This window comes from Physeter macrocephalus, chromosome 13 (assembly GCF_002837175.3).
Source record: "Physeter macrocephalus isolate SW-GA chromosome 13, ASM283717v5, whole genome shotgun sequence".
In the NCBI taxonomy this organism is placed as follows: Eukaryota; Metazoa; Chordata; class Mammalia; order Artiodactyla; family Physeteridae; genus Physeter; species Physeter macrocephalus.
Window position 1 is genome coordinate 688,744 of NC_041226.1, and position 19,806 is coordinate 708,549.

General features: G+C 37.8%; 1 protein-coding gene across 3 annotated transcripts in view; it reads left to right on the forward strand.

Annotated features, from left to right (window-relative positions):
* The window catches only part of ZMYM2 (zinc finger MYM-type containing 2), a 95,400-nt gene that overhangs the window by 50,618 nt on the left and 24,976 nt on the right, over positions 1-19,806 (forward strand). For 2 of the 3 annotated variants that reach the window (XM_055089582.1, XM_028497819.2), the window contains exons 7-12: positions 2,981-3,052; positions 7,740-7,890; positions 8,350-8,465; positions 11,397-11,513; positions 13,413-13,563; positions 15,843-16,015. In XM_055089582.1, coding sequence (XP_054945557.1) covers positions 2,981-3,052; positions 7,740-7,890; positions 8,350-8,465; positions 11,397-11,513; positions 13,413-13,563; positions 15,843-16,015 — 780 coding nt within the window. The remainder of the gene's footprint in view (positions 1-2,980; positions 3,053-7,739; positions 7,891-8,349; positions 8,466-11,396; positions 11,514-13,412; positions 13,564-15,842; positions 16,016-19,806) is intronic. The other variant, XM_028497818.2, reaches the window with a different exon arrangement.

Genomic DNA, 19,806 nt, shown 5'->3' on the forward strand with positions numbered 1-19,806 from the left:
TTCAGCAGTTGTGTCACCTTAGGCTCCTCTTGGCTGTGACATTTTCTCAGACTTTTCTTGTTTTTGACGAGCTTGACAGTTTTTAGGAGTCAAGTGTATTGCAAGAGACCCCTCTGCTTTCATCTCTAGACGGAGGTGTTGGCCTTTTGCACTTTTGCAGTTTTCATCACATAACAAGGGTGCATGTCTCAACATGACTTACGACTGTTGACGTTGATGTAGGTCACCTCGCTCAAGTGGTGTCAGGATTCTCCACTGGAAAGCCCCCCCCCCCCCCCCCATTCCTTGTTTAATGTTTGGAAGAAAGTCATTCTCCTTGAAGGTGGAGTATATAGTTACTTGGAATTTTTCTGCATAGGACTTTTGCCCCTGTTTTCAGTCCTGCAGTTTCCATTTGGACCTTCTATTTCTTTGATGAGAATTTCTATTTTTTAATTGTTGTGTTTTTTTTCCTTGTTGAAGCATTTTTATCATGGCTGCTTTAAAATCTTTGGCGCATAATCCTAGGGTATCTGTGCTTTCAGTGTGAGCATCTTCTGACTGTCTCCTTCTGTGGCTCTGGCTCCCTCCCCTCTGGGCTCCAGAAGGGCCTGCTACTGCGCTCCCTGCAGCCCCACTGGCACCAGGATGATTCTCCTCCAGAGGATACAGAAAGTATTCTTCATAATATCAGTAAATAAAGCTTATTTCAAAGTAGTGTTTCATCTTTTTTTTTTAGTTGTCATAGTTTTTATATTTCTCATACTATATGTTCATAATTTTAAGTAAATAAGAGGGAATCTGTGTGTATGTTGTTACTGATAAAGGGAGATAATCAGACATGTTTGAAGAGCACTGCAGTGATGCTCTAGTGAATGTCTTCTTTTTCTGAAGCCTGGGAACTAAAACTGTACAGTGATTTTTTGGTCCCTGCTCCCGCACTCCTCCACCCCCAGCCTTTTGTCTCTGACACCTAAGTTGGCCGCTTTTGTTGTTTATCCCTGTCCCCGAAGCCCAGTTAGTGTCTGGAGTATAAAGATACAGGTGATTAATCATCTAGATCCTGGCAGTGGGGACTGTCTAGTGCTTAACACTTGGCTTTCAGTATTTTCAATTTTCTTAAAAAAATTTTTTTATTTAAAAAATATTTAATTTTTATTGAAATATAGTTGATTGACAGTGTTGTGTTAGTTGCACGTGTACAGCAAAGTAACTCGGTTATACGTACACATAAATCTATATATTCTTATATTCTCTTCCACTGTAGATTATTACAAGCTGTTGAGTGTAGTTCCCTGTGCTGTACGGTGGGTCTTTGTTGGTTATCTACTTTACATACAGTGGTGTGTGCATATTTTAATCTCAAGCTTCTAATTTATCCCTGCCCCCCTCCCCCCGTTTTCCCCTTTGGTAACCATGAGTTTGTTCTATATCTGTGAGTCTATTTCTGTTTTGTAAATAAGTTCATTTGTATCATTTTTTTTTTTTAGATCCCACATATAAGGGATATTATATGATATTTGTCTTTCTGTCTGACTTCACTTAGTATGATTGTCTAGGTCCATCCACGTTGCTGCACATGGCATTATTCCATTCTTTTTTATGGCTGAGTAATATTCCATTGTATATATACGACATCTTCTTCTTTATCCATTCCTCTGTCAATGGACATTCAGGTTACTTCCATGTTTTGGCTATTGTAAATAGTGCATCAGTGAACGTTGGGGTGCATGTATCTTTTCAAATTATGGTTTCCTCCAGATAGATGCCCAGGAGTGGGATTGCTGGATCATATGGTAGCTCTATTTTTAGTTTTTTAAGGAACCTCCATACTGTTCTCCATAATGGCTGCACCAAATACATTCCCACCCACAGTGTAGGAAGGTTCCCTTTTCTCTACACCCTCTCCAGCATTTACTGTTTGTAGGTTTCTTGGTGATGGCCATGCTGACTGGCCAGAGGTGACACCTCATTGTAGTTTTGATTTGCATTTCTCTAATGATCAGTGATGTTGAGCATCTTTTCATGTGCCTCTTAGCCATCTATATGTCTTCTTTGGAGAAATATCTATTTAGATCTTCTGCCCATTTTTGACTTTTTTTTTTTTTCATATTGATCTGCATGAGCTGTTTGTATATTTTGGAGATTAATCCTTTGTCAGTTGCATCATTTCCAAATATTTTCTCCCATTCTGTAGGTTGTCTTTTTGTGTTGTTTATGGTTTCCTTTGCTGTGCAAAAGCTTTTAAGTTAATCCCATTTGTTTATTTTTGTTTTTATTTCCATTACTCTAGGAGACTATTTTCCATTTTCTTGCATAGTATTTTGACTTTTAAGGAAAGCAGTATGCTTTCTGCAAAGAGTAAGGATATAAATTTCTATGTGCTGGAAGCTGTTATATGTGCTTTAAAAAGAGTTTCCAAACCAACCCATTTACAGATAATGAAAATTGTAACTGTAATTTCCAAATCAGTTTTCTTTTGTTTTTGTTTGTTTGGTTTTTTTGTTTGTTTGTTTGTTTTGGCCGCACTGCAAGGCTTGTGGGATCTTAGTTCCCTGATCAGGGGTTGAACCCAGGGCCACGTCAGTGAAAGCTCCGAGTCCTAACCACTGGAGTGCCAGGGAACTGCCAAGATACCGTTTTATGTATTATTAATAGATTTTACTGAATACATTTAGAATACATTGTCATCTAAGAGAAATATGTGATTTTTTTTGCAAGGTCTACTTAGAGGTGAGTCAAATCTAAGGGTCTGTTTTTAATTCTTTATCTAGTTACTGTTATTTTTATAGGATAATTATAAAGTTATGATATATAATAATTATTTTGTAAGCTGGTCAGTGGCACTGTAGGACAGATAGGCATTTTTAAAAGTTGGAATGAGGTTGTAAGTCACAAAATAGGTAATTAAGAATCAACTTTTACAGATTGCTTGTTGACCTTTCGAACTAGCAGCCTTTCTTTATATCTTTTTATAAAGCCTTTTAAAATCTTTTTTTAGGTAGGTAGCCATCCAAGCTTTCTGAAGGAGGTTCGCGATCACATGCAGGACTCTTTCTTAATGCAGCCTGAGGTAAGCAGGAGTGTGGCTGGGGTTAAGGCCTCGACATGACATGCTCTGCTACTGCCTTTATTGTGTGTCTGAAAAATTGTGTACATTTTGAAGTGTATTAACATTTATGAACTTTAAATATGTCAGATGATGATTATTTTCTTACTTTATCTCAAGACCGACGAACTTTCTCATTTCACTAAATTTTATGTGTTTTCTTGTGATGCACTCATTTGATTTTAGGTATTTATGTTATTAAAAATTATTTTAAGATATAGATTTTTAATGCACAATCCTTGACCTCAGTGGGCATTTAAAAAAAATAAATTTATTTGTATATTTATTTACTTCTGGCTGTGTTGGGTCTTTGTTGCTGTGCACGGGCTTTCTCTAGTTGTGGCGAAGGGGGGCTACTCTTCGTTGTGGTGCACGGGCTTCTCATTGTGGTGGCTTCTCTTCATTGCAGAGTGTGGGCTCTATGGTGTGCGGGCTTCAGTAGTTGTGGCACGCGGGCTCAGTAGTTGTGGCTCATGGGCTCTAGAGCACAGGCCTCAGTAGTTGTGGTGCACAGGCTTAGTTGCTCCGCAGCATGTGGGATCTTCCCGGACCAGGGATCGAACCTGTGTCCCCTGCATTGGCAGGCAATTCTTAACCACTATACCACTAGGGAAACCCCCAGTGGGCATTTAAATATAGGATATAAGAGTCCTTCTCTTGTGCCTACCTGAAAGAGGGTGGGGGGAAATCCTTTCTTTCAAAAAATGTTTCCAAATCTATACTCCCTTTAAGCCACATGAATAAATTAGGACTTGAATAATAAATGTATACAATTAAGAATAATTATAATTGTAGTACAGTGATCAAAATAAGGAATTTTATATTGATATAATACCACTGATTAACCTATAGACCTTATTCAAATTTTGTTCATTAATGTCTGTTATAGCAAATTGGGGGAAAAAATTGTATAGCATCCAATCCAGGATCATAAGCCATTATTTAAAAGCAAGTTTTTTTCAGTTTCTCCCTCTGTTCTTCTGAGACCCTAATTCCAGGTGTATTAGATTTCCTACTCCTGTCCCATGGTCACGGTGGCTCTATTATTTATTGAGGTTTTTAAAGTCTTGTTTTCCTTCTGGCTTCATTTTAGAGACTTTGTAATGTGTCTTTAGTTTTACTAATCTTTTCTAATCAACTCTTAGTTCCATGTGGTGTATTTTTTGTCTTGGACTTTATTTGTCATCTGTAGACGTTCCATCTGGGTCTTTTTTATGTCCTCTATTCCTGGCCTCGTTGTGTTCATATTTTTCCTCCATGGATTTCTTGAGTGTATCAGCGTATTTATCATAGTAGCTCTTTTAACATCTTTGCCTACTATTTTCCTATCTGTCCTTTCTATATAAAATTTCTATATAATGAGTTACACAGTTGACTGAGAGTCAACTTGAGTGAATAAAAGGAAGTATAAGGTTTACTTGAATTTATCTCTTAATCTTCACTTAGTATAAAAATTAGTATAATATCATGTCATTGTTGAAGTTTTATCACTATCCCCCTCTCCACAGGGTTCTTCACTATTTTTATGCTTTGGACTCCTTTGGTAACATGGTTAGACGGTTTCTCAGCAGGCTGTTAAATGCATAAAATAAAATATCTATGATTACAGCTAGAACCAATTATTCCAAATATAGTTATCAAAATATTAAAAAAAATTTTGAAATGTGATATATATACACTGTATTACTGCATTAAGTAATAAGGTATAGTGGTTATTAACTGTAATGTTTTTTGAAGTAATGTTGGACGTCAAAGATATATTGAGCCACCTGCCAGTATAAGATAAAAAGTTGGGGATTTTTGTTTTAGCAGGTTCTGCTAAAACTAATGTGGTTTATTACCTCTAATCAGAATGAAAAGAAAGCTACATTTCGGTTAGATGTTAATGAATATAAAGATAATAATTTTTCCATGCGATGTCATGGACCTAAGTTAGTTTTCAGTTGTATCTGGATGTGGCCAGGAAGTCAGTTCTGTGTAGCCACACTTGTGCGCATTTCCTAGATTAGATTTGCAGTAACAAGTCCATCAGGGCTTTATCTCTTGAGCACCTACCCTTGCCGTCCACTTGCTTGGTTAAAAATGTAGTAAATGAAATGTTTTACTTTCATCTAAAAGGAAAAATTAGGGAGAAGTTTTAGAATCATGTGATGGTTCATTTTGATATTCATGTGGAGCTGGTTAACATGAAAATGTAAGGCACCTTTTTTCAATGACTAGACTGAAAATGAGCCAATTTGCCGCAAACTCCCCATTATTTTTTCGTTTTACCTCACCAGTGTTGTTTTGATCACATCTACCTCATACTTTTTTTTACTGAATTTATAATTTATTTCCCCCGTGCCTGAATGGGGAATATAATAATTGTGAATTTGTTTCACTTTATTTTGTTCTTTAAATCACTCAATGCATATTTATAGGGTGCATGAAATTTAAATATGATTACGTTGTTTACATAGGAAGCAGAGAAAACGTGGCATGACAGCATATATCTTTTTTGCTAACACTCTCCCGTCAGATGGGCCTTTTTGTTGTTGAAGTAGCGGCAACTGTGAAAGTGGCTGTTAAAGTGTTTTCCGTGTTAATGATTCTGTTTTTCTCAGTTTCATACAAAGCTATTTCTCAGTGGGGACCAGTTGCTTAGCTTCTTGCTTACTTGACCCAGGTCGACTGCTCTACTTTTTATGGGTGTGTCTTAAAACTTACTAATTACTTAACCATTCTGGCAGTAAAATCATTGTCAACTTGAAGGATATTTCTAGTAAGTTAAAAAATCTAGTGCGAGATTAGAATGGATGATTGGACCTCATTTATATCCGTAAAAGAATTCTTCATAGATGCTGCTCTGTGGAGGTGTCACATCCACCTGCTGGGAGCTGCTTTATTTTTCTCTCTGTAACTCTGTGATACAGTGGCAGGTGTCCTGATATTTTTAGTGTTCCTCATTTGTACTGTGGTGCCAGATGCTAAACATTCTTTTATTTTTCTTTGTTTTATTGATGGGTTTTCCTTGATACTTCTTCCTATAGAAATAAAATCTAAATGATTATATTAGGCCCCAGGAAAACGTGTTGTCCTTCCAAACAAAACAGCAGTCTTCTCCTCCACTGTCCTGAACATGGGGAGAGTCATAATCAGACTTAATAGGTTTGCAGTTATTCTTATTTTTTCCGTGTTAGTATCCTTTTGCGATTGATAAGTTTTTCTTTTTGGTTTTTCTTTTCTTTTCTTTTCTTTTGAGCGTATCAGAGCTTGAAGAATGAGTTGGTTTCCACGTTGAAAAGTAAAACTTACGACTTCCTTTGGGTGTTGTTTAAGTAAATAAGGAACCACTAGGAATAGAACACGCATTCCTGGCATGGAAATAGCTGTGTTTTCTCATGACTTTTATATTAATTGTATGCTGAGAAGGTTTTTTCTTTTTTCTTTTTTTGGTGTTGATGTTAAGTTGTTTTTGGCTAATGTTTTTACCTTCAATTTCTTATTTTATTTTCTCAAATCCTGTGGCATTTGTGAAATTTACCCATGCAGTTTACTCATTTTTTTGTTATTTTTGGCCTGATTGTCATCTTCCCTGACATCTGTTATTCATCCATCCATGGAACGTTGAGCACTTCTTATGTCATCATATTGTACTAGGTGGTGTTGGGTGCGAAGATGCGTGAAGTAATCTAAACATCATGTGGAAAGACGGATGCTCAAGTCCCTTCTATAAAATGACCTTGCGTCTGCGAATGCGGAGGACTGACTGTACGATTACTTTGCATCGTGACATGTGATATTTGATTTAACTGATTATGACAGTTCTGTTACAGTTCAGAAAAGAAATCAAATACAAGTTGCACTTAAAGGCTTGCTTTTACTTTTGTTTGATTTCTAATTGTGACCATCAAGTTAATTTTTAAATACAAACACACCAGTTCCTCTGAATTGTATTTTTGTAAGACTGTCCATATTTCAGTGATACTGCTTTTGTCTAGTAATTTCCAAGCTGCACCTCCTTTGGCCTTCTTACCTCATTCTCTGGATTACATCAGGGTTGGGAATATTCACCTTTGACACGATTGACTTTATTATTACCTATTGACTAATTATTAACTTTAATAACCAAAAATCATTTTGAATGAAGTTTTTTTAAATTAAATGTTAAAGTTTTTATATTTTATTTTGGTTAAACGAGGTTTTAAATGTAGTAGAAAGGTGTTAAATCAGTTTTAAGAGAAGTGTCAGAGTGCTTGGGACAATAGCAGCTCAGCTCTGAAGGAGGGTAGTTGTTTGATTATTAGGACTTACATTTTGTAGGTTCATTTAATTTCTTCTGTTGCATGACAAGGAGGTGTGTCATCATTGTGAACAGAAAACACCGTGCCTTTCTTACATCTTCAGTTTCTACTTACTTACATGTAAGGATTCTATTGAATTAATAGGGAAAACCACTATTTTTGAAGGAGACTTAGCTTAGATCATAGTTTTTTTCGACCCTAATATAGCTGCATTGCAGTTAACACTTTGCATCAGATGAAGACTTCTGACCCACTAAGCCTGATTACAGATGAACAGAATTGTTTTGCAGAGAGAAAAAGTATAATGAAAAGTACAATATTTTGTTGTAGTTAAATTTTTAATTTTCTTTTTATGTTTCAAATTTTAGAAATATGGAAAACTGACCACTTGTACTGGCTGCCGAACACAGTGCAGGTTTTTTGATATGACTCAGTGTATAGGTCCTAATGGGTATATGGAGCCTTATTGTTCAACTGCTTGCATGAACAGTCACAAGACAAAATATGCAAAATCACAAAGTAAGTCTCAGGTATTTGGAAAGTTAAAAAACTTTAGTAACATTAATAATTTCTTAACTACTCTTTCTCCTCTGACTTTATGCTCACTTTTAACTGCATAATTGGTTTATTTTTATTATCACACTAAACTTTCTTAGTGCGAACTTTAATGGTTTTGATCATTTATTTTTAAAATTATTGGTGAAGTTCTGTCCATGTCTGTGTTCCTAACTAAAATTGTTTTTCCATCCAAACATTATCTAAAACTGAGATTGTTTCAGGTATCTGTGTATGTTTTAGAGATAGTATCAGAGTCTTCTTTTATGACAGTATTTTTTTTAAGGTGCAAATCTCAGAAATTAATAAAATAATATTTACATAAAATTTCATTAAACTATTCTCAGAGGTCAATTAAGATTTTTTTTTAAAAAAACTTTGATTATTTTATAAAAAATCAGATATGTACTTTTTCTCTCCTAGGTTTGGGAATTATTTGCCATTTTTGTAAGCGAAACTCTTTACCTCAGTATCAAGCCACAATGCCTGATGGAAAACTGTATAACTTTTGCAATTCCAATTGTGTGGCTAAATTCCAGGTTTGTTATTTACTTTGCCTAATGCTTCCGATAAAATACACAAAGAAAATAAGCAGTGTAATATACTTCATCTTTATTCAATGTGCTGATTTTTACATGCTTTGTTGAGGGTCAAATTGGAGGGTAGAGATTCTGGAGTTAGAGCAGAGGTAGCTTCACCAGCTCTCTACTTAGCACAGATGCTCAAAATTGACTTCTTAATTGTTATTTATGATACAGACTCGGAAGGAAAGTAAATTTTAGCTATCAACCTTTAAAACAAAAGGGTAAGTGGTCTAGCCAGCAAAATCGAGTTTATTCGGAGTAGCCGAGGAGGCGGCACCACAGGCAAGTCTGGAGCCTGAAGGAGGGGAGGAAAGGGGGGAGCTGGGCGAGATTTGAGCCCGGGGTAGCTGGAGGAGGGAGAGTGTCCCGGGTGGGGCTGCTCACCGCTGGGTTGCTGCTGGGTTGCTGGGCAAGCAGGCAGCTCTCCTCCTGATGGTCTGGAGTTAGCCGCCCCGCTTCCTGGCCCCATTTTGAATGAGGTTTTTCTTGATTCATTTTCACATAGTGTCATGGAGCTCAGTGCCTGCCGTGCAGTTGTTTCTTAGCAGATGGTTTGAGTAGCATCTGATTTACGGGTTCTGTTTTATGTTAAGAGGATGGAGGATGTAGGTACACTTACCCCGGAAGTGACAAGCATGCAAGTTTTCTTCACGTATTAGAAATTTGCCGTGGGACTGGAGATTGGACTTGTCCTGGTCGGCCTTCGTTTCATTCAAGATCAGCTCCAGGGAGACATTTTTCGTTTCGGTCAGTGTAAAGAAGAGCTCTCTGACATAGTTGTCAGAGCTGGAGTACGGATAGTCTTAGGATAGGACTGCTGGATGTGTTCAGATGTAAGCTGGTTGACCAGTAAGGTGGAGTAGTTGGGGGTTCAGCATGAGTTAAGTGGTTTACCTGATGTGTATGAAATTTCAGGGTAGAATGAGTTCATTCATCCAACAGTTCTACTGTGTTGCAGGCACTGTGCTCTAGTTAATTGATTTAAACTGAAAATGCAGTCTCTTAACTACCTTAAATTGAGGTAGTTTGAATTCAGCCAGGGGAATGTTGTTTTTGCTAATAGTTACACCTTGCCTGAGCTTAGGTAATTAACCACATTCAAGATTAAACTTTTCTTTTGGAAGTTGGGATTGTGGCCACTGATACGTCCTGAGGGTGGTAAACATTGCTTTCCACTTGTTGGTTCTTCTCAAAATAGAAATTAAGGACTAAGGATTAATTATGGGAGAGGAGGACAGTGTCTTTGCTGTTTGTCAGATGTTTAACTTTCTTCCTTTTTGATGTTGGGTAAACTGAAATGTTAATTGAAAATGTTTTAACCACTTTTTTCATTTAATTGAAACTTGTATTGCCCATCATTTGATAAGAACATTTGTGTATGTACTTTGTATATTTTAAAGAAACCATTTAGACTCTTACTTCGTGGAATGCATCTAAGGTAAGCCTGTAGGGCAGCCTCATCACTCTGTGACTGCACAGAAGTACAAAGGTGACACATAGAAAAGCAGCATTTTTTCTTTATCTTAAAGCAAACCGTAGATCTTGAACTTTTATGTCTTCCTTAGATGTTTTTCCATTTCATAGTAAGATAATAGGATAACATTTCATTTGTTTTGAAAGGATAATTAACTTTAATGGACTTCAGTTTTTTGGAAACACTAAGGGTATTGTTGCTGGGTTTTATGTTTTTAAATAATTCATTCACCTGCTAGTTAGGGTCTTAAATATGCGTGTTTTCTTTCTTTTCACAAATTCTAATTGTGTTGTATGATGTGTGTCAGAGTTTTAAAATGATAAAGGTTTTTTTCTCCCTCCATTGCTGCTTTGAAAAATTTTGTATTAACTATTTCATACATTCAACAGATTATATGTAATATGGATTAAGGAGTGATAATTAAATATTAGCATACTCATCACTCAGGTTAGAAATTAGAACAAATTCCCCACCCCCCTGCCGGGCATGCTGCCTGGCTTGTGGGATCTTAGTTCCCTGACCAGGGATTGAACCCAGGCCATCGGCAGTGAAAGTGCGAGTCCTAACCACTGGACCACCAGGGAAGTCCCAGAACAAAACTTTTAAAGCCCGTGTATGCTTATATCTTTTTCTACTCTGTAAGTCGTTTTAATTCTTAAAAATGTAATAAAACTGAAATAAATTTCTGGCATCAATACCAGTCTGTAAAGCTTACCCCGCCAACTTTGTTTAAAAAAAAGTATAGGGCTTCCCTGGTGGCGCAGTGGTTGAGAATCCGCCTGCCGATGCAGGGGACACGGGTTCGTGCCCCGGTCCGGGAAGATCCCACATGCCGCGGAGCGGCTGGGCCCGTGAGCCATGGCCGCTGAGCTTGCGCGTCCGGAGCCTGTGCTCCGCAACGGGAGAAGGCCACAACAGTGAGAGGCCCGGGTACCACAAAAAAAAAAAAAAAAAAAAAGTATAAAAAGGCTATTTTCACGGATGGACTTGGAATGAAATGATGGCAGTAATGCAAAATGATTAGTAGATTAGCTCCTCAGGCAGAGCTAGGAGCAGGCTCTTCTGTCTTTGTTTACTAGTGCAGAACTTGGGGAGCTGACCTCACTATTATTTGCTTGTATTTTCTTAAAGAAAAAATCATAATTGAACTTTTGATTTTTTTTTCCTTTTCTGTATTATTTTAAATAGTAGTAATCATGTGGTAGAAAATGAACTTCAATTTCATAAAACTAACTTAGCATACTAGTATTTTGAAAGACAAAATTCAGAAATGTAATTTTATACATTGAGGAAATAAGTATTTAAGAAAGACACCTACTATTTTCTGGACGTCGTTGATATTTGATGGTCGTCACCAAAAAAATCCTTCTAAAATCCACCTCAGACTCGGTTTGTTTTGTGCTTTGTTTTAGGCTCTCAGCATGCAGTCATCTCCCAATGGCCAGTTTGTAGCTCCAAGTGATATTCAGTTGAAGTGCAACTATTGCAAAAATTCCTTTTGTTCAAAGCCAGAAATCCTGGAATGGGAGGCAAGTTCTATTGTGTTAATGTATGTTATCTAGTGCTAAAATGAAAGTCTGGTATAGTAACTATGACATTTCCATTTGAGAACCTATTTCTTAGTGGATAAAGATTAGTTTTTCAGATTTTGTGATGATTGGATTATTTGCTTTTTTTATGTGGGAGTAGCACCAAGAAAGGATCTGTTTCTTTTTAGGTCAAACAAAAAATTATTGAAGTCATATCCACAATATATTATGTTCATAGTAGTGTACAGAATGCCATTTTAGCCACATATCTGGGGTGTCTTTTGTTTGTGCAGTGTTGTTCCCATCTCTTTCCCCACCCCCCATCTTTATAAGTATTGTCTGTTAACTGTAGTATCTTACATTGCCTTATGTTTACCATGTTGTCATTTAACATTTTATAATTGTGTTTTAATAAAGGAATCCTAATATAAATTTTATTCTCCCTTTCTCATCACTCTTGCCTTCACCAGTTTATTAATTTACTTTGCCATGTCTTTTTGCCATAGCAAAAACTCTGAGCATTAATGTTTGGTTCAGTGCGGGGGGCAGGAATGAGTGGGTGGATGGTTGGGGTGGGAGGAGGATGGGGCAGGGTGGCCCTGGCTGGATGCTGCTCCTTGAGCAGTGTTCACCTGCGGCCATTCTTTCTTTCCATGTTTTTAAGGGCATGGAGTGTGTAAATGGTGTACAAGATGTAGTGCTGACAACAGCTGCTCTTGAGCCAAACTTAATAGTGGCTCTTGGCAAATCCCTCAGTATCTGAGTCTTAGGCAGAAGGTGATCCCCAGAACTGGACTACATGATTTCTAAAGTACTTCGGAAATCTGAAATTTTATTATTTAGTCCCTAGAAATTTTTTTAGTTTTGTTATTGTGTTTGGTGCTGTTTCAAGAGCATTTAAACCAGTCATTCTTTGAGACTGTTGTCAGCACCCAGTGATCGGTTTTAGTGACTGTTACCGTCTTTAAATCACAGCAGGAAGGATGATGAAGGCCCTGAAAAAAACAAACAAAGTTAAATCATTTACCTACTTAATGTTATAATCCTTAGTGATACATTTCCTATAGGCCACAGACACCCAGTTTAACTAATTCACTGCTATATTTAGACATAGCTCCCCAAAATTCAGTACCATTAACTACCCTAAAATTACTCAGTGAAAAGAATAAAAGTATAAATATCACTAAGACAAGATGGCAGTCTGGTGTTGCTAACAGAACTGGAGAAATGGGAAAAGAAAAGCTGCCGCCCTTTCCTGGTCGGCTGGATATTTGAGAAGTAGCCCTGGCTCTGGTGGATTTGGGGCCAGGAGAAACAACTAAATAATTACTAACCTTGCTTTATTCAAGGGAACGAACTCAGTCTCATACTTGGCCGCACACCGTGTGACGACCCCCAGTGGAATACTTTACCCATAGTAGGTCTGTCACTATTAAGCTGTGGTAGGAATGCAATCGAGTCTGCTTGACTGTACTCAACAAAGAATATTTCTTTTCTTTTTTTTTTTTAATATTTCTTTTTGAGTGAAAATGATATGATTGTCATAGTTCTTATCTTTTTGTAGTTTATCCATGTTGTATCTTCCATTGTTTTCTTCCCATTTCTCCAGTTCTGTTAGCAACACCAGACTGCCATCTTGCCTTAGTGAGACTTTTATTCTTTTCACTGAGTAATTTTAGGGTAGTTAATGGTATTGAGTTTTGGGGAGCTATGTCTAAATATAGCAGTGAATTAGTTAAACTGGGTGTCTGTGGCCTATAGGAAATGTATCGCTAAGGATTATAACATTAAGTAGGTAAATGATTTAACTTTGTTTCTGTAAAAGTGGCTTGTGTATTTCTTAAACTTGTTCTTGAGGTGGATGTCCTATACTTACCAAGGTTCCCATTGTGCATTTAGAACAAAGTGCATCAGTTCTGCAGCAAAACTTGTTCAGATGACTATAAGAAGCTGCACTGCATCGTTACATATTGCGAATACTGTCAAGAGGAGAAGACTCTTCACGAAACAGTGAATTTCTCTGGAGTTAAGAGACCTTTCTGTAGTGAAGGCAAGTGCATATACAGTGTTGTTCATAACTTTCATTAATATTTAATGTTAATTTTTTGCCAAAATATTTTCAAAATATGTAACTACATATGTTCAGAGTAGTGGTATAATTTTAGTATAGCTGAACAAAAAAATTGAGTTCGCTTTTCTACTGTTATTTTATATATATTTATAGACCTCTGGGCCTCAGGGTGTTTCATCTCTAAGAATTTGGTAACATGTTTTTCCATTACAAGGAAGTTTTGAGAATAAACTAAAAGCATTACCGTACCACGTTATTTCTAAACCGGCAAATTGTGATGTGAAAGTTGATTTTCCAAGTGGATTAGAATTATTTTCCATTGGCTTCATTCCCTGCCCGTTTACTGCCTAGTCTACAAAGGTATTCAGTATACCAGAAGGAACATTACACGAGGCATTACTACAGGCAGAAAAGACTTTTAGGTGTTCAATTTGGGATGCCGGGGAGACACTGGCTTTTGTAATATAGTACATTCAGGAATTCTCTTTCCTCTCATTTATACTTTTTGCTGCTCTGGTGCCAGGCGGCAGATGAGAAGAATGAAGTTTGTTTCTCATTCTGATTCTCCAGAGATAGGAGCCAGGATTGTAGCTAAGGGTTTTGGGCTTTTTCTATTTTTACTTTTCCCCAAATGTCCTGTTCTGCTCTGTGGCTGTCACTCTCTGTTCTTTCTTTGGCCTCCGGCACTGGACTCCCAGCTTTCCTACCTGCTGTCCTCATCAATTATTTTCCAGTTTGGTTCTTTTTTTTTTCCCCCTTCGTCCTGGATCCACTTTTTCTATCGATTTCTACTGCTAGTTAGAGGCAAGAAAAAGGTTGGAAAATCCTAAAAGCAGTAGGGAATGGCAGCAATATCAAAAGAGTATTAGTGCATTCAACAAGCGCCTCCGTTTATACATTAAACATTTCACACCTGAGGTCATGTCTGCAAGAGGGTACTGCTTACAGCAGGCATTCCTGTTCATGTAGGCTCAGTCCCCCAGATGAAAAGTAACCACGTTTACTGTTAAGATTGCAGCTGTAATGAAAAGTGACATAATGTTTCATTAAAGAGATTGATTCTGAATTTAATTTCACTCTTTTACCTGAATTTTTGTGCAGTGACCGTTTCAGTGATTCACGAATCGGTGAGAGTGCGTTAGTGTTGAGGAGTGGCATGCGTATCAAGGGTCTTGCTTCGCTTGGGTCATACGGGTTTTACTAAAAGGAAGGACAAGTTGCAACAGAAAGATAATTGACATTAAAGAACATAATTTTCAGTTGGAAGGACTTTCTGGGCAATAAAAGGTTAAAAAGGACGTTTATTTTTTTCCTGTTTAATAATATATTCTGTGCTTTCTCTAACTGCACCTAGTTCTCTGCTGGAACCTGTCAGAAATAACAAAACATGTAATACCTGGTGCTACCATCAAAACCTAGTTAGAAAGATAAAGCTAATAAAGGTAAAATATTAAACATGTTTTAAGATACAGTTCAAAGTAACAGAAAAGAAGCCATAAGGACAGTTCACAAGTAATTGCCAAGTAAATTACATAGGAAACAGTTGCAGTCCCTATTAAAGGGTGGGTGGTACTTTGGTAGATACACGAGTGGAAGGTCATTCTTAAGTGCACAGCATGAGTAGACATACGAAGATTATTTAATCCTTATAGAGATATCATAGGGAATAAATAAGATTTAAATGTAAGGACCGTTAAAATAATGCATTTATATAGTAGGTAAAGGAAGTGTTTTGATTAAAGAATAGAATAACAAAATGCTGTTTTTGGACAAGTCATTAAACCAGTTTTACTTCCCTGAAGGTCCTTTAGGGTGACAGAGATGGGTAAGGCTAGAGAATTTAGCTAAAATGCCTGCTTAGCTGAATTTATCTTTTAAGTTTGCTCATTGCCTCTCCACTTTTCATTTCTCTAAAATGCCCATTTGCGGTGTGTTTGAGATACTTCAGCAGGATTATATTGGATTATATTTACACGGAGCAGGTACAACAGTTCTGAAGTGTTACTAGATTTGAAAGTCTTAGAACTTGAATTATTTGAACCCACACCATGTCTAATGTAATAGTCCATGTTCTGTTCAGTTTTCACAGGCTGGTGTTGATCACAGTAGATTTCACAGTTTTGATCAGGAGAGAAAGAGGACTGTATATGTGAATTTATAAACACTTTCTAAAGCCAGTGTGTTCTGTTTGACCTGTAAACTCTTCCTTACCTCAAAAATGAGTTTTTGTTTTAATAATACAACCTTATATTTCTCAGGCTGCAAACTGTTGTACAAACAGGATTTTGCAAGGCGTTTAGGATTGAGGTGTGTGACTTGCAACTACTGCTCTCAGCTGTGTAAGAAGGGGGCGACGAAGGAGCTGGACGGCGTGGTGAGGGACTTCTGCAGTGAGGACTGCTGCCGGCGGTTCCAGGACTGGTACTACAAGGCAAGTACCGCCGGCCCCGTGGTCCCCCAAACTAGGATGTATCTGTATTTTCAGCAGTGTAGTTTAACAAAATGGATTATTTATCTAAAATTTGTGTCTTTATCTCACTAAACAGAAATGTTTTTGATGAGTACTTTATCAGTTATGAACCTTGACAGGTAATTGTTTTAGATACTTAGGATGTTTGTTTGTTTGTTTTTTTCCCTAAGTCCATAGTTTATAACAGGGATCAATCTTTTTTTTCTTTCATACATTTATTATTTATTTATTTATCTATTTGGCTGCGTTGGGTCATCGTTGCTGCACGCGGGCTTTCTCCATTTGCAGCCAGCGGGGGCTACTCTTCATCACAGTGCACGGGCTTCTCATTGCGGAGCACGGTCTCTAGGCGTGCAGGCTTCAGTAGTTGTGGCACGTGGGCTCAGTAGCTGTGGTGCACGGGCTTAGTTGCTCCGTGGCATGTGGGATCTTCCCGGACCAGGACTCGAACCCGTGTCCCCTGCATTGGCAGGCAGATTCCCAACTACTGCGCCACCAGGGAAGTCCCCAAACATCTTTTTTTTTTTTTTTTTTTTTTGCTGTACGCGGGCCTCTTACTATTGTGGCCTCTCCCGTTGCGGAGCACAGGCTCCGGACGCGCAGGCCCAGCGGCCATGGCTCACGGGCCCAGCCGCTCCGCGGCACGTGGGATCCTCCCGGACCGGGGCACGAACCCGTGTCCCCTGCATCGGCAGGCGGACTCTCAACCACTGTGCCACCAGGGAAGCCCCCAAACATCTTTTTAAATAAAGAGAGGAACGATACTTTCCAAGTTGTTATAGGCTAAGATTTTGCTGCACTTTTAAAGTTACTTCACTATTTTACTGTTATTTCTGACTACTTTAAGCCTTAGAATTAAGGTTCACATTTTAGAAACACACAGCACAAATACTAACACACTGGAGGCTTCATCCCTTTCCGTCTGAACCAGCACCTTGTTACAGACAGATGAGAAATCACTCAGGAAATGTTACTTCGATGGCTCTAAGCGCTCGGTTTCAGTTTAGCACACAAATATACCTTTTCCTCCACTGTTTAGGAGGCTTTATATTTAAAAACTGGTTTTGGATGCAGGTATTTAGTGGACACAGATGTGGAAACTCCATTTTGTTCTTATAATCTGTCACCCTTTTCACCATTTGCTTTGCTGTTTGAGACAGAGGTTGTTACCGTGTGATATTGAGGAACCCCTGTCATTAGTTTATCATACAAATTTCTGTCCAATCGTATAACTGTGAACTCAAAACTTCAATTCTTTCAAATAATCTTTCTTGGAGGATATGGTTTTTTGTTCACAACACATGGGCTGTATTTCTGTTTTTGCCTTCTTTCTTTGATTCTTCCTGTTCTCTTTTATATTATAATTAAAAGAAAAATCTTTCGGTTTCCTTTTTTTTCTTTTTTGGGAAGCAAAGAAGTGTTCTTTGGCAAAAGACCAAATTATTCTAGATGTTGCCATTTGTTCCAGTTTCCTATTTAAAGGATAATTGTAGCTAATGTTTTTATAAGTTCAATGATGAAATTTCAGTGAGGCAGTGCATTTCAGAAAGTTAGTTAAATAACTAGTGACAATTATCTGTTTATGTTTAATGTCAGTATTCTATACATTAAACATTTTTATGATTCCTTGTCTTACTTTAAACCCCACAAATCTTTGTATAATATATACAATAGCATTATTACAAACTGTACTAATCTGAGGAGTAAAGACACATGATAGGAGTTTGTAAAGCAAGCAACAGTGATGATTTTTAATGTAATCAATAGGATTACAACCTTCAAAATGAGGAAACAGTTGCCCCTCCTAATTAGGCCCTGTGTGGAGGCAGCCAGTGCTGAGTCAGAGAATCCCTGTGTTCTGTGCTTTCTGCTCGAGCAGCTGTCTTTTCTGACATTTCTCATGAGTCCCCTTATCCACTGCTACCATTACATGGTCATCTTGAAAATGTGTTAAATTGAGTCCCAACCAAATTATGATTTTTTTTCCTGACCTTCTTTCCCCTTCCACTTTTTAAGTTTAAGAACTCAGAATTTTAGATTTTAGTTCATTAGAAAACGTGACCCATAATCTATACAAAGCACCTCATCAAGGAATGTTTACAACGAGAGCAGCCAGCCCAGCTGAAGCCACCACAGAGGAGCACGCGCCGTATTTACCTAGAGTCTCAAGAGCTTTACATTTTTGTCTGTTTAAATTTAGGTATTTGATATTATATTTTTAAAATTAAAAATATAATATTTACGCCTATGTTTGTTTAACTTGACAAGACATTTTGAATAATCTGTGTTTTCAGTTCTGTAAAATGGTTTGCTTTTGGATTTAAAATAGAGGTTAATTAAATACTGTCTCTTCGAAATTAGAATACAAAAGCCATTGAAATCATGCAACCAAAAAACGCCGAGAATAAAATTAATGTTTGTTTCTTCTCCCAGATAACTCTTTAGAAGGAAGTAGGTTTTACTTTTCCTCAAAGTTAATGTTTCCGGGCATAATGTGAAACCGGGTTGGGAGCATAGTTCTTTTCATTTCTATAAGTTTACATTTTTTGGAGAAAAAGGATTTAGTATTGTAATAGAATAAAAGGTAGGTGTTTGACATACAGTGAAGATCATTCAGAAGTCCCACTGTTTCCCAAGAATACTTTTCATAGTACTTCTTAATAGAACTAAGAAGCTTTTCTTAAACTTTCTTCAAATTACAGTTTTTTAATACAGGCGCTTTTAAAAATTTATTTATTTTTGGCTGTGTTGGGTCTTCATTGCTGCATGCGGGCTTTCTCTAGTTGTGGCGAGCAGGGGCTACTCTTTGTTGCAGTGCGCGGGCTTCTCACTGCGGTGGCTTCTGTTGTTGCAGAGCACGGGCTCCAGGCGCGCGGGCTTCAGTAGTTGTAGCACATGGGCTCAGTAGTTGTGGCTCATGGGCTCTAGAGCGCAGGCTCAGCAGTTGGGGTGCACGGGGCTTAGCTGCTCCGCGGCATGTGGGATCTTCCCGGACCAGGGCTCGAACCCGTGTCCCCTGCATTGGCAGGCAGACTCTTCACCACTGCGCCACCAGGGAAGCCCTAATACAGGCTTTGATTTGCCTTAAAAACCAGTAGTGAAGGGTGACAGTGTTAAATTCTTCAGTGCAAATGCCCCAACAGTCGAACAGCATGACTTTGGGCTGTAATCAAATTAATACTTACATTTTAATAAGCTTTATTCATAAAAGGATACCTGAATGAAAAATATTTTGGGGCTTCTATGTTTTTCTTTTTTGTCTATAAACTGCCAGAAATATTGATTTTAGAAAATCATTCATTGTTTTTGACATTAAGTTTCGAAAGGAAATACCTAATATTCTCGCTTTAAATGTACCTTTGGGTAACTGAAGAATTCTTATCACTTGAATGCTTTGCATAGTATCCAGTGCCCAGTCTTTCATTACTGCATTCTTTTTTTAAATAAGTGACTGTAAAATCCTCTGTTTCATTTTGTTCGTGGTTCCCCCTTGCCAAATTAGGTCTGACTGGGGAAGTGGGCAACAAGAGGGTGGAAGGTTACAAGGATGTGTATACATCAACCCACACTGTCCAAGAGAGGTAAAGGGCTGTGTCAGTGGAGGGTCCAACGACCTTTCCTCAGTTACTGCAGAGGAGGCTCCTGGATTAGCTGAGCAGTTGGAGTAAGGGTTTTTTTTTTTTTTTTTTTTTTGGTCTTTTTTGTTTTGTTTTGTTTTTTTTCGGTATGCGGGCCTCTCCCTGGTGCGGCCT